The sequence below is a fragment of the Lissotriton vulgaris genome, chromosome 3_1 (assembly GCF_964263255.1).
Source record: "Lissotriton vulgaris chromosome 3_1, aLisVul1.2, whole genome shotgun sequence".
NCBI classification, from domain to species: Eukaryota; Metazoa; Chordata; class Amphibia; order Caudata; family Salamandridae; genus Lissotriton; species Lissotriton vulgaris.
This window is the reverse complement of record NC_141689.1, coordinates 336,106,796-336,119,157: the sequence shown is the minus strand read 5'-3', so window position 1 is coordinate 336,119,157 and position 12,362 is coordinate 336,106,796. Positions and strand designations below refer to the sequence as shown.

Genomic DNA, 12,362 nt, shown 5'->3' with positions numbered 1-12,362 from the left:
TTTTTCATTAAATCCCACACCGGTATCAGTGTGGGTTTAATGTGCTGAGAAGTTTGATACCAAACTTCTCAGTTTGCAGTGTAGCCATTATGGTGCTGTGGAGTTTGTAATGACAAACTCCCAGCACCATATACTCTAAATGGCAGCACTGCACTTACAATGTGTAAGAATGGAATTAGACACTGTAGGGGTACAGGGCTCATGCACACAGGGATGTGTGCCAAGTGGACTCTTCACTTTGTTCTGCACCAAAACACGCAGCCTGCAAAGGCTCGAGGTGGCACAATAAGCACTGCAGCCCTCAGGGGTCTTCTCTGGTCACAGTGTCCTGGGTACCTATGGTACCATTTACCAGGGACTGACCTGTGGCCAGAGATGCCAATTTTTAGGGAAAGAATATTGGCACTAGGTACCCGATTGGAGGGTGTAGGAAGGTACCTCCTGACTATGGTTGCCCCCAACTTTTTTGCCCTGTGTTTTAGCTGGTTTTTGACATAGTCGACCTGGGATCCTGCCAATCAGGACCCCAGGCCTACTGCTCTCGCTTTAAAATGGATTCCATGTACCCTAGGTACATTTCCAATTGGTACTGGGCCACCCTATCAGACCCTGTAACTCAGGGCATAGGTGTACCCAGGGCTGCCAGGGGCTGCAGCATGTATTATGCCACCCCTGGCTGGCCTCCTAAATTTGACACAACTGGCTGCATGACAGCTGGGGCAAAGTCGTGTAATCACCCTTTGCTGTAGGTGTAGTATACCTATACCTAACCCTAAAGATGGACACACAGATTCCTATCAGTCACTCCTATGGCAGGCCTTGACAATCCTGAAGGCAGAGTGCTTGGAATCCTGTGAGATGGTGCTCTGGCATGAGCTGAGCCTGTCTGCAGCTTGCGGAACCAAGTCCTAATAGCTGTTCCATGATATCGCATACCATATACTCTTAAGTGCATTATAATCCTCGCGGTTAAATGCTAACTTTGGTATTGCTTTATCAAAACATGTCGAGTAAGGTGTCATACGAATTGGAATACTAACCCCTCGCCAATTCTGGCGACGGGGTTAGCATTCCACCCTTCTAGAGGGACACGACATGTATGTAACTGTGAACCCCGGTTAAAGTTAACTGAAGCCTCAGCTCCACAAAATGGATGCTGCCACCACAGACACGAGTCTGACCTCCTGCTGCTGGGAGTCCTTCCAGCGAGGGAGGCCTGGACAAAGGGTTTCCTGTCCGGGGCGGTGCTAGCACCGTCCCAGACATGGTTTTGTGTATCCTGGGTAGGCAGGGCTTTTCAGGAAGGTGACTGCTGAGTGGCACCCCGGTGCTCACTACGCATAGGCCAGTCAGAACCAGTTCCAGGGGCACACCAGCCCCTGGCCTGGGGAAGTCCGGCAGGGGAGAGGGGTGTAACCACCCCCCTCCTGGTCCCACCCATAGGCAGGACCTAGTCACCGGGTCAGCCCCCTTTTTTAGTATAAAGATAGGAGCGGGCCCCCTGTTCAAATTAGATCATCTTTGGAATCAAGATACGACTTTCTTCGAAAGGACTTCACGATTTCTTCATCAAGATTCTCCCTTGTGGCTAAGGAGTAGTCACCCTGCATCAAGCGGGCACCATCCTAAGAAACACTGCGGTCTGCTGCAAGTCCTTCTTCACGAATCCGACGACCCAGCTCGACGAGACCCGGCTTCCCTGGCACCTCTGACCTCTACTCACCTCTACAGCAAAGCTGAGAACCGTGAGTGCGACGAGACCTCGAGGGACCGACGATCGCCAAGACTGCACGACATCTTTACTGCAAGCCCACCGTGTCCTCCACTGGCGAGTGCTTTGGGGTCCGAGAAGCCCTGACCCTGCGCAGCTCCAGCACCCAAGGTCAGCCTCCCTGCATCTCCACGATCTGCGTGGGGCCCTTCTGCTGTTTGCTGTGCACCGCGTTGTTTGGCTACTAGCCGGCTGGCTTGTGGCCTTCTGAACGACGCCCGACGACATCACTGCTGCTGGTCTGGTTGCTCCAGACTGGCCCTTGCTTCCTTCTTTAAGAGAGGCACCCCGGACCCTCCTGGTCCACTCCAGACGCCATTTTAGGTCCACCGCGTGGGCTTGAATTTGCCAAGGCTTTGTTGCCCAATCCTGGGTCCAGCGACGCCGACAGCTTCTATCTTCGTGGGACAGCTCGATCCTCCATCCTGGTCGCCGACAACGCCTCCTGGTCCGTGAGATCTCCGAGCACAGCGTCACCCACTCACCTAGTCGAGGTGGCTACCATCCGGTGCCCTCCTGGTGCCCACTGACTACTGGCTAGTAGTCACGAACTTGGTCCCCTCTGCTTTCAGGTGTCATCTTCCATCGATCCAGGCTTGGATCCACCGAACTTCCTTCACTGGTCGCCTGCCAGCAACTTCTTTCTTCCAGGCTCCTGGTCCGGCAACGAGGATTCCCGACGTCTTTTGAGCCCTATGCAGCTGCAGCCCCTGGGCTAGGTAACTTCGGCATTACAGTGCCCCAGCATAGCCTCACTATCCAAGGGTCAGGATCCACTTTCGTTTTCTTCCTACCAGGTCGGGTTCGCCTGAGAACACTAACTTTGTCATTACTAGCTACCATAGACTTTGTCCCGCATCACGCGTGAGAGTGCACACTCTGCACCCGAGTCCCCTAGGCCTCCTATAAGTAATCTGAAGGTTCTATAGTCAAGTCCTAGCGATTCCTAAGCCTATTAGTACTGTACTTACCTGCTAGTAATTTCGCATTCCACTTTCAGAGTATATGGTTTTCCGTGCCCCTCGGGCATTTGTATATACTGTGCTAACTTAAGTATTTTTGTAAGAGTTTTGGTTTGTGCTTAGTACCCTGTCCTCATAAAGAGTACAGGGCTGTTGTGATTCTTAATAAATAACTGTTTATTTTCATAACACTTGTGTGGTGTCCTTTCACTTGGTGTTCAAGGGGTATATGTGTGGTAAACAGCTGGCTTAACACGCCCTCTCGAGTCTTTAGCCTTAGACTGCTCGTATCCACGCTACTAGGATAGCTGGTCTATAAGGTTGACTTACAACCAATCATCAATAAGGGTTGCTGGACTGATACATAGTGTTCACTAGAATAGTGAGCACTGCATATCAGGCCACCTTCTCACAGAGGGAGCCCAGGGTGCACACAGTCAAACCACATCAGCAGTTCAGCAAAAAGAGGGGGCTACCATGCAGAAAGAAAGCACTTTCTCACAGGCACTTACTTGCAGGACAGTTCTTCTGGAATTAAGGAGTGTATGGGGCAAGATCCAAGGGCACACCTACAGGTCAATGCAGTAGTATCTGGGGCGTCCAGGTGCAGAGGTGTGTCACAGCATCGCGTGTTCCATTCACTTCAACAATAGATCGGTTTGGTTACAAAGAGGCTACAAGCAGGAATTAGGGCACCAGTCAGGGGAATCAACAGAATGACTCACTCCTCGAGATCCACAGCACACAAAAACATCCTTGGTCTGCTTTTCCTCGGGGTGTGGGGCTTGGGCGCAATGGTGTCTTTTGGCATCTGATTCAGTGCTAGGGTTTCTCACGGTTGGAGGGGGCCTGCAGAAAGAGGCTAGAGGCCGTGACTGGCAGTCCAGTGTGGGCAAACCCAAGCATGGGCTTGGCTCTTTTGGGTCTGGGGACCTCATTAGCATTGCCCCCACCCTTGGACTTGGGATCTGGATTGCAGGTGCATTGGTACATTGAGGCGTCGGGTGGCAGCGGTCACAGGCTCGTTCTTTCTGCTGCACAGGGGCAAACAGGACAGCCGGGCCACTGTTGATGTAGGTCTCCCTGTCCCTGGAGTCCCTCGATGTCCACATTGATTGTCCTCAGTATTGGTGTCCGGTCCATGCACAACAATCCATGCCTGCTGCAAGGGGTCCAGTACCGCAAGGATTGAGGCTCCGGTCAGACCTGGTCTCCCCACACTTAGAGGTTAGTAGGATCTGACCTGTCTGAGCACTCCTACCTCTTCCGGACGACTGCTGCATCAATTAGACTCCATAAGCGGCAGGTCGGTGTACCAGGTCTTGCTTCTTTGGTGCCTGCGGCTGCAGGGGAGTAGCTACTCTACTCCAAGGGAGTTCCTTTGGCAATTTGCAAAGCACCGGCAGCCCATTGGGTTCGGAGTTTGGCACAGTGGCAGGATGATGTGTTGCTCCATGAAGGTCAGGTGCAGCAGACAGGCCAGGTGTGTTCGCGCTATGTCAGTTGTGGTTCTCGGGTCAGGAGTCTTCTTCAACTCCTTTTTGTGTCCAACAAAATCTGAAGATCTAGTATCAGGGGGTCCCCAAAATACTCAATTTAGTGGCATTATGGGAAGTAAGGGATAGTAGCCAATGGGATATGGGCCCCTGGGGTCACTACGTCTCCTATATGATCACTTCCTGTGGTAAGTGGGCATAATCCTGTCCCAGAATCCCCAAGTTTGCCATCATCAAGATGGCCAACTCTGAAAAGTAGTGTCCAATTCAGGTACCCCAACTCAGGGTAGGTACTAGCCTGGGGTGGGCATGCATCCCTTACAAGCTAATTTCTCGCCTGTCCAGGTGCCAAAGGGCTCTGGACAAAAGGGGGTGGGCATCATCTCCTGTGAGAGAAGTCGGACTCACATATCAAATGCAGTGGCTTCTTTGAAGTTCTGCTGCCTTGGAAGGCTATTCAGCAGGTCATCCTGTGAGAGGGTGTGAACACACTCCAACCAAGCAGGCTTTTTTACTGACCTCCAGAGAGCGGAAGCCCTCATCCTTGGGTTTAGAAACCGGTCCCTGGTGGCAGGCGGGCGTGAACCAGAAAGTCCGCACACTAGTGGCTGGAACATTTTCAGGGGGCACCTCTAAGGTGCCCTCCGTTTGCATGTAGTAATATATCCAACACTGGCATTAGAGTGGGTTCATGAATATGAAAAAAAAGTTAGATAGCAAACATCCCTACTTTCAGTGAAGCCATCATGTAACTGGGGAACTCGCTTTTACCAGTGTCCAGCACATGGACTCATAACGGCTTCCCTGGTCACTTGTACTATCTAGTAATAGAACTAGACATCACAGAGGCATATCTGCTCATACAGATATGTCCCCAACATAAAATATAATGCACCCTGTGCAGTAACGCCCCCGCTTTTGGCCAGATTTTTGATGCTAAGTTGACTGGGTGTGTTCCTGGGACTCTGCTAACCAGGTCTCAGCACCTGTGTTCCTTCCTAAACCTGTCCCAGGATGCTCGTTTCCAGTCCAGGGAGGACCTGCCAGTTCGGGCTGGTCAAGACTGATTTGCATATGGCTCAGTCTGACCTGGAATGGGGAGCAAAAAAACGATGGATTTAGGCACAGATCGCTGTACTGAGGTGAACGTTTGACATTGTACATTATTCTGTCCATGTATACATGTCCAGTCTTTAGATTAATTTTGAGAGTTTTTTGCCTTACATCAGGTTGGAAAAGCTCTTCTATTGGCAAATCCCTTTTCAACGCCGATTTATCTTGTTTGGGGCTGACAGGTTTAGAATTTGCAGTGTCTATTGTCTTTGGAACGGGTCTTGGTTTTGGTTCCAAAGACTTTTCTTGTTTTTTCTTTGTATCTGTGCTTTTTGGATCCGAAGCTTTTGTTCCCTGGTGTTTAGATTCATCGGTCTTTGGAGCCGAAGTAAGTTTCAGTATCGGAACTGTTTTCGGGTCCGCTTTTTTAGTTACCGGGGTCGTTTTTGGTTCGGTAACTTTGGGTAAGTCTTTCGGTGCTGAACTTGGTTTCACTTTGGTTACCTTTGGTACTGATGGATGTTTTGGTGCCGGCGTTGACTTCGGCTTAAGCACAGTTTGCTTTTCGGGACCGACAGACTGACTCAAGCCCGAGTCAACTGGAGGCTTTTTAGTGCCCTTCGCTGCCGAGCCTGAAGGCGGGGAGTCGGAAGGCTTTGAATGGTGTGCACCCGGACCCGGAGGTGGAACCAAAGCCTGTCCCAGTGTGGGCGGGGGAGGTGTGGGGGTGAACAGGGTCGACGCTCTTACTCACGACCGGTTAACCAGCTGGAAGAAGATAGGCCTCTTCGGATCGATCATCATCTACGGAAGCGGACTCCTCTGCTTCAGAAGCGACGTCTTCTTGCTGTTCTTCGGCGTCTACCTCGACCCGCGCCTCATCTAAGATGAGGTCTGGTGTCGACGACAAGGACTGTTCCATAGCTCTTTGAGCTCGACGGTCCCCGATTGTTTTCTTGGACCGGAACGAAGCGCAGGCCTCACAGTCTCGACTCTTGTGCTCTGGAGACAAGCACAGGTTGCAAACCTCATGAAGGTCGGTGTGGGGAAACTTGTGTAAACACGGAGGGCACTTCTTGAACGGTGTTCTTTCCATGAGCCAAAGGCCCAATGGCGCAGCTGGGCCAGACGGCCCCGACGAGCGCTGGAATCAAGAAGTGGAGCCTTACTTCGACGCGGACGACCGGAATCAGTGTGAACGACTATGTTGATGTTGTAGATTGAATTATGGATTCGAAAAGAGATGGTAACGGGACTGAACGATAAATGTGGGTGGGACATATGTGACCTCGCTGGCGGCACGCACGCTGACAAAGCCAGGGCAGAGTTGCGTAATACCGTCTCCCCGGCGCGAAAAGGTGCTGTGGCAGACAATTTCCAGATCCGGTCTCACGTCTGGGGATAATTCTACGTTAAGGATTCTGCAGCTAGTAGTCTCTATCAGATACTGTATTTAGGGGGGATTTTAGTGGTCTCGAGGTCCTTAGCCAATGGGCTACTGCCCTTAGGGTGACCACTCTCTTAGTGTGTACACCCCACGTCAGGGAGTGAGTACAATCCCTAATCCTGATTGGGGAGTACCTGCCATCTGCAAGATGGCGGGCACTGAAGAGTGAGCTTCACCTCGCCTCCCCACCTGAAGGGTGGAGTTGGCAGAGGTGGGCACACCTTCTGGGCTGGTTAGTTTTTTCTGCCTACCCCCCCCCCCCCCCCCCACCCCCGAAAAGGAGGGGAGAAAGGAAGGGGGCCTGCTCCTGATTGCAGGAGAGGTTGGGGGTCACATTACAAAGGCTGCCAGGCTTTTGAAGCTCCCCTGCCACAGATGTGAACACCTCCGCCCAAGAAAGGCTTTGTTTCTGGGATCAGGAAGCGAAGGCTCCCACCCTAGGTTTCCAGAAACATGTCTCATGGTGGCAGGCTGGTGTGTACCAGTCAGGAAACCCACTAGAGGCTGGTCGTTTTTCAGGGGGTATCTCTAAGATGCCCTGTGTGCACTTTTCATTAAATCTCACACTGGCATCAGTGTGGGTTTAAAGTGCTGAGAGGTTTGATACCAACGTGGAGAAGTGTGGCTCACTGGTTAGAGCAGGCAGACCCTGAAGCAGAGGTCAGACCCAGGACCAGGGTTCAAATCCCGACGCGGCAGGGTCTTGAGCTCAAATGTCCACGGACTCGATAATTCTCGCTTCGGTGCCTGACCTAATCATGGGTTCACACTCTGCAACACTGGGCATTAAGCTTGCTTAATCTCCACAACGGCCCCCCGCGGCGGGATGCCTGGCTTTCACCTTGGGGATGCCCTGTAGGGGCTATCTCACAGGGAAAAGCCAGGACGGGTTCCCAAGGCAAGCGCTTTGAGACCCCTGGGTGATAAGCGCTATATAAATCCAATATACAATACAATACAATACAGTTTTCAGTGTAGCCATTATGGTGCCATGGAGTTCGAAATGACAAGCTCCTAGCACCTTATACTCTTAATGGCAGCACTGCACTTACAATGACTAAGAATGGGCATAGGGCATCCAGCTAGAGGGGTAACTGATCAATGCTATGGCAGTGGGTTCTAGGCATGGCACACAGGGATGGGTGCCATGACAACTTCACTTTATTCTGCACCAAGACAAGCAGCCTGCAAAGGCAGTGTGCGTGTGTGTAAAGGTACAGGGCCTCTAAGGGTTGGACAATAAGTGCTGCAGCCCTTAGAGGTCTTCCCTGGTCACAGTGCCCTGGGTCCCTGTGGTACCATTTACCAGGGGCGGACCTGTGGCCAGAGATGCCAATTGGGTTAGTTTTGGTAAAGAACACAGGCCCTGGAAACGTGATTACCAGGGACCCAAGGCACATGAAGTGAAAGTGCATCAGTAGTTTGGCAAAAAGTGGGGGGTTACTGCAACAGAAGCCCGCTCTCCTACAACTCTTTCCTCTATAGCCACGTCAGGGGGAGAAAGCAGGCCAGAATCTAGAGAGGTATCCAGGCCACTGGCCACTTCCAATTCTCCATACCAGTCTATTTCCTGATAAGGCTGGTTTTCTAAAGGGTTCAGCGGCCCCTCCAATCCTTCTGTTCCTAGTCGCGCAGGTGGGGTCAGGTCGCCCAAAAATGAGGCGCATGGTTGCATAAAATTCTTAAAGTTGGGCAGAGGTCATTCTGACCCCATGAAAATGTGAAAGGCCAAAAGAAGACCCAGGCTCAGGTTCCTAAGCAGGAGGCCTAGAATGCGGAGGCTCCTCCATCACATCGGCCGACTGATGGGGATAAGTCTAAGTGTGTGCTATTTGTGCCTCTTACACAAGTGTCCTGATGATTTTTAGTAGGACTTAGACGATGTGGGACTCCTGGAGAAGCGTCACGACCATCATCTCAACCGGGAACGAGATCTCTGAAGAGTCATTCGACACAAGGTGCAGACTGGCAGGTTGCAAGTAGCTTTAGGGACCACTCCCTCAAAGCCTTCAGAGCCATGGCTCAGCAGTTGGAGCATTACTAAATTGTGGTCGCACTCCAAGCACCGCAGGCAAACCAGGAGCAGATCGGTCACAGATATGGCGCAGTGAAAGGCGCACAAAAGCTTGAACACAGAAGTCTTTCTTGAAATGCGGAAAAAATCTACACACCAAAAAGGGGTCAACAGAAAGTCTGAAAATTCTATGAAAAAGTGACAGAGGGTAGCTCTTTACAGATCAGCCTTCGACAGGCGCGGAAAGATAAGAACTGACATCAGCAAGCCAAGGTGGTGCCTAAATAAGTGACTTGGATATCACTACGATGCCACATGGAGCCGACCGACACCACCTACTGGCATGCAGGGGTGTTTTGCTTGAAGAAAAAGCTCCTGGATCATTTCTGACGCACAAGAAATTCAAAGGTAAGGAATCTGCAGCTAGATATCTATCGGATATGACTCATTACAGAGGAAATAAGAGTAAATGGCTCGTGAATTTCCAATTTCTGAAAAACAATTGCCTGAAAAGATAATATTTAGGTTGCATATGAACTGTTGCACAATAATTTCCAGTTTTTGATGAATCTGCATATAACATTGAGCGGAAATAGTTTGAAATTTACCCCACCCCCCCACCCCCCAATTAACTATGAACAATTAAACACCCACCACTAATGAGGGATCCGTCTCTGTGTTTTCCTCCAAATAATCTAGCAGAAGCTTTTGAAGCTGCTGTATTTCGTCCTTGCATCTTGTTCCCTGTAAATATTAAAGATCACACAAGTAAGATCAAATATATCAAGTCAAGTATACATCTTATATGTAGCCTTTAAACATTTCCTCAGAAAGCGTGAGAGAGATGGATTTGTTACTTACCTGTAATCCTAGTTCTCATCCAGGCGTATACTCATCATAGTCATAATCTGTGAATAATCTGTGAATAATCCTTGCCCACGTGCGGGATCCCGGAGTGTGTGTGTGTATATATATGTGTGTGTATATATATACATATATATATATATACATATATGTGTGTATATATATTCACTGAAAAAAACATAGGTTTCACACCAGTTATAGTTACCTGGAAATTTTACTGACATAAAACCATCGAAATTCCACGTTATAGTTAGTTGGACTCACTATAACTTGCGCGTGTAATGCACTGCTGATGACGTCACATATTACATCACTCATGACATGGTCATTGACATCACTAATGACATCACTGATGACATCCCTGATGACACCATCCAGTGAATGCGTGTCTTTCTAAAAATAAATATGTTTTATATTTGTATATGTAAAGGTCGATGGAAGAATAAATGTTTAAATAAGTGTCTTAATGGATGTTTTAAAAAAAAAAATGATTGGTTAACTGGCTTATTAACCACTTGGATGCTAATGACAAGGGTAACTCGTCATGATGCACTGGTTGACCTGTGCTGATGACAAGGATAACACGTCATGATTAGTGGGAATAATCAAAGTTCAGCACAGGACGGGAAAACCCCTTAGCATCCAAGTGGTTAAGTGTATCTTAGTGAATACATATATTAGCGAGTATTGTTTAAATATTTAAATGTTTGTATCAGTGTTTCACTTTGTGTATAAGTGGCTGCATGGGTTGGTGAGTAGCTACATGTGTGTGTATATGTGTTATTAGATGTTTTTTTTAGTATCAGTATGAGTGTCTGTATGGTTTGGTGGGAGTGTTACTTAGCACAAAGATGCATCAATGACTAACTCACTGTTTGTATGTGTTTTGAAGACCGCATATGTGCAGGACTGCATGGGTGGAAGAGTGTGTATATGTGTGTGTCAGTGAATGAATGACTGTCTCACTAGTGTCTTTATGAGTAACTACATATGTTTTAATCTAGTATATGTGAGTATTGATGTATATAAGTGAGTATATATGAGAGTGAGAGATTGAAAGAGTTCCTGTTTAAAAAAGTATGTGTTTCTATAAGTGATTGTTTAAGAGAGTAAGTATGTGTAAGTTTCCTTAGAAGTAAGGTGGTAGTGTGTGTATAGCTGTATATGCAAATAAATGGATGTTCAATAGTTTATTTGCATGTGTGAGTATGTGTGTGAGTAACTTTTGGAAGACTGTCGGTGTGTTAACGGATGTAAAAGTGTCTCACTACATATTATAAGTGAGTATATGTATGAATGACTATATTGAACTGTTGGTGAATGAGTGGATGTGTATATAAATGGTGGAATTACTGAATTGGTTGTTGTAACTGGTATAGGTATCTCCACTTTTTTGTAAATGTTAGTTTCTATTTTTGAATATGTGTTTCAAGGGTTACATTACACTGAAAGGAGGTCTGTCACTCTGTCACAAGGATGGAGTCATCAGTGATGTCATGAGTGATGTCACTGACCATGTCATGAGTGATGTAATATGTGACGTCATCAGCAGTGCATTACACGCGCAAGTTATAGTGAGTCCAACTAACTATAACGTGGAATTTCAATGGTTTTATGTCAGTAAAATTTCCAGGTAACTATAACTGGTGTGAAACCTATGTTTTTTTCAGAGAATTTAATAGGCTTTTTAAATGCTAATTCCTAACTATAAGTCTCACTTTATAAGCAAGACTGTTAACGCTCTAGTTGTTCTTTAGAACACTCTAGTACATTCTATCATTGGGCTATAGTTGCGCTACATATGGCTGATATTTGGGCTACATTTGTTTTTTTTTGTCTCTGGTGGCCATCTTTGGGCTACATTTGGGCTACATTTGGGCTCTAACATATATATAGCCCAATGTAGCACAATATATATTTTTTTTAAAGTTAATTTTCGTAAAAACCACTTGAGTATAGCAAAGGCACATCGGGCTACCAGTCCCTACAATTTTTCCCTTTTTTTAAAATTTATTTATTTTTGCAAACATTTTTTTTGCCTTGGAGCGCTCCCGGTGCGCGCCCCGGTGAGCACCCCGGAGAGCGTACTTGTTTGAAGCGCCACGGTGCGCGCACCGGAAAGCGTCCCGTTAGCGCCAATGTCACGAACGAAAACATGATCGTGACGTATCGCGTAGCCGCGTCCGCGTGATACGCACGGCGTAAACACACCCGGAAGCATTCGACGCGCTTACGCGATGCGCCCCTGGGCGCGCCCCGGGGCACGTAGCGTAAGCGCGTCGGGTCATGTGACCTGAAAATAACACTTGATTGGTTCACAACAGTTTTGTTTTCGAAATGATGAAAGACCCCACCTTTTTTCCTCATTTTTACTTTGTTGTTTGAGTGAAGAAGACCTGCATTCTGTGAGAAATGGCTTCAGTAGTAGCAGCTGCAGGTGCATCTGGACCACCACCACCTCCACCACCACCACAACGACCACCACAAGTCCACATTGGTGGTCATGAAGAAGAGGAGGACGAAGAGGAGCAGGAGGAGAGGCAATATCTGCCTGAGCACAATCCCCCATACAAACCCAAAGAACATTTTATTTGGGAGTTGTTCAAAATGCCAAGGGGTGCCAAAAAAGTAAATGCAGCAAAGGTGACTTGCCTCATCTGTGACCAAGAACTGTCAAGAGGGAACCCAAACAAAAAATATTCCTTTGGGAACCACACGATGATAAGGCACATGCAGAGGAAGCAACCAAACAATT

The 12,362-nt window shown here is 48.2% G+C and overlaps 1 protein-coding gene across 2 annotated transcripts in view; it reads right to left on the bottom strand.

Annotated features, from left to right (window-relative positions):
* NIPBL (NIPBL cohesin loading factor) overlaps positions 1-12,362 on the bottom strand; it is a 1,086,041-nt gene that overhangs the window by 589,843 nt on the left and 483,836 nt on the right. For both annotated transcript variants that reach the window (XM_086960544.1, XM_086960543.1), the window contains exon 16: positions 9,398-9,487. In XM_086960544.1, coding sequence (XP_086816670.1) covers positions 9,398-9,487 — 90 coding nt within the window. The remainder of the gene's footprint in view (positions 1-9,397; positions 9,488-12,362) is intronic.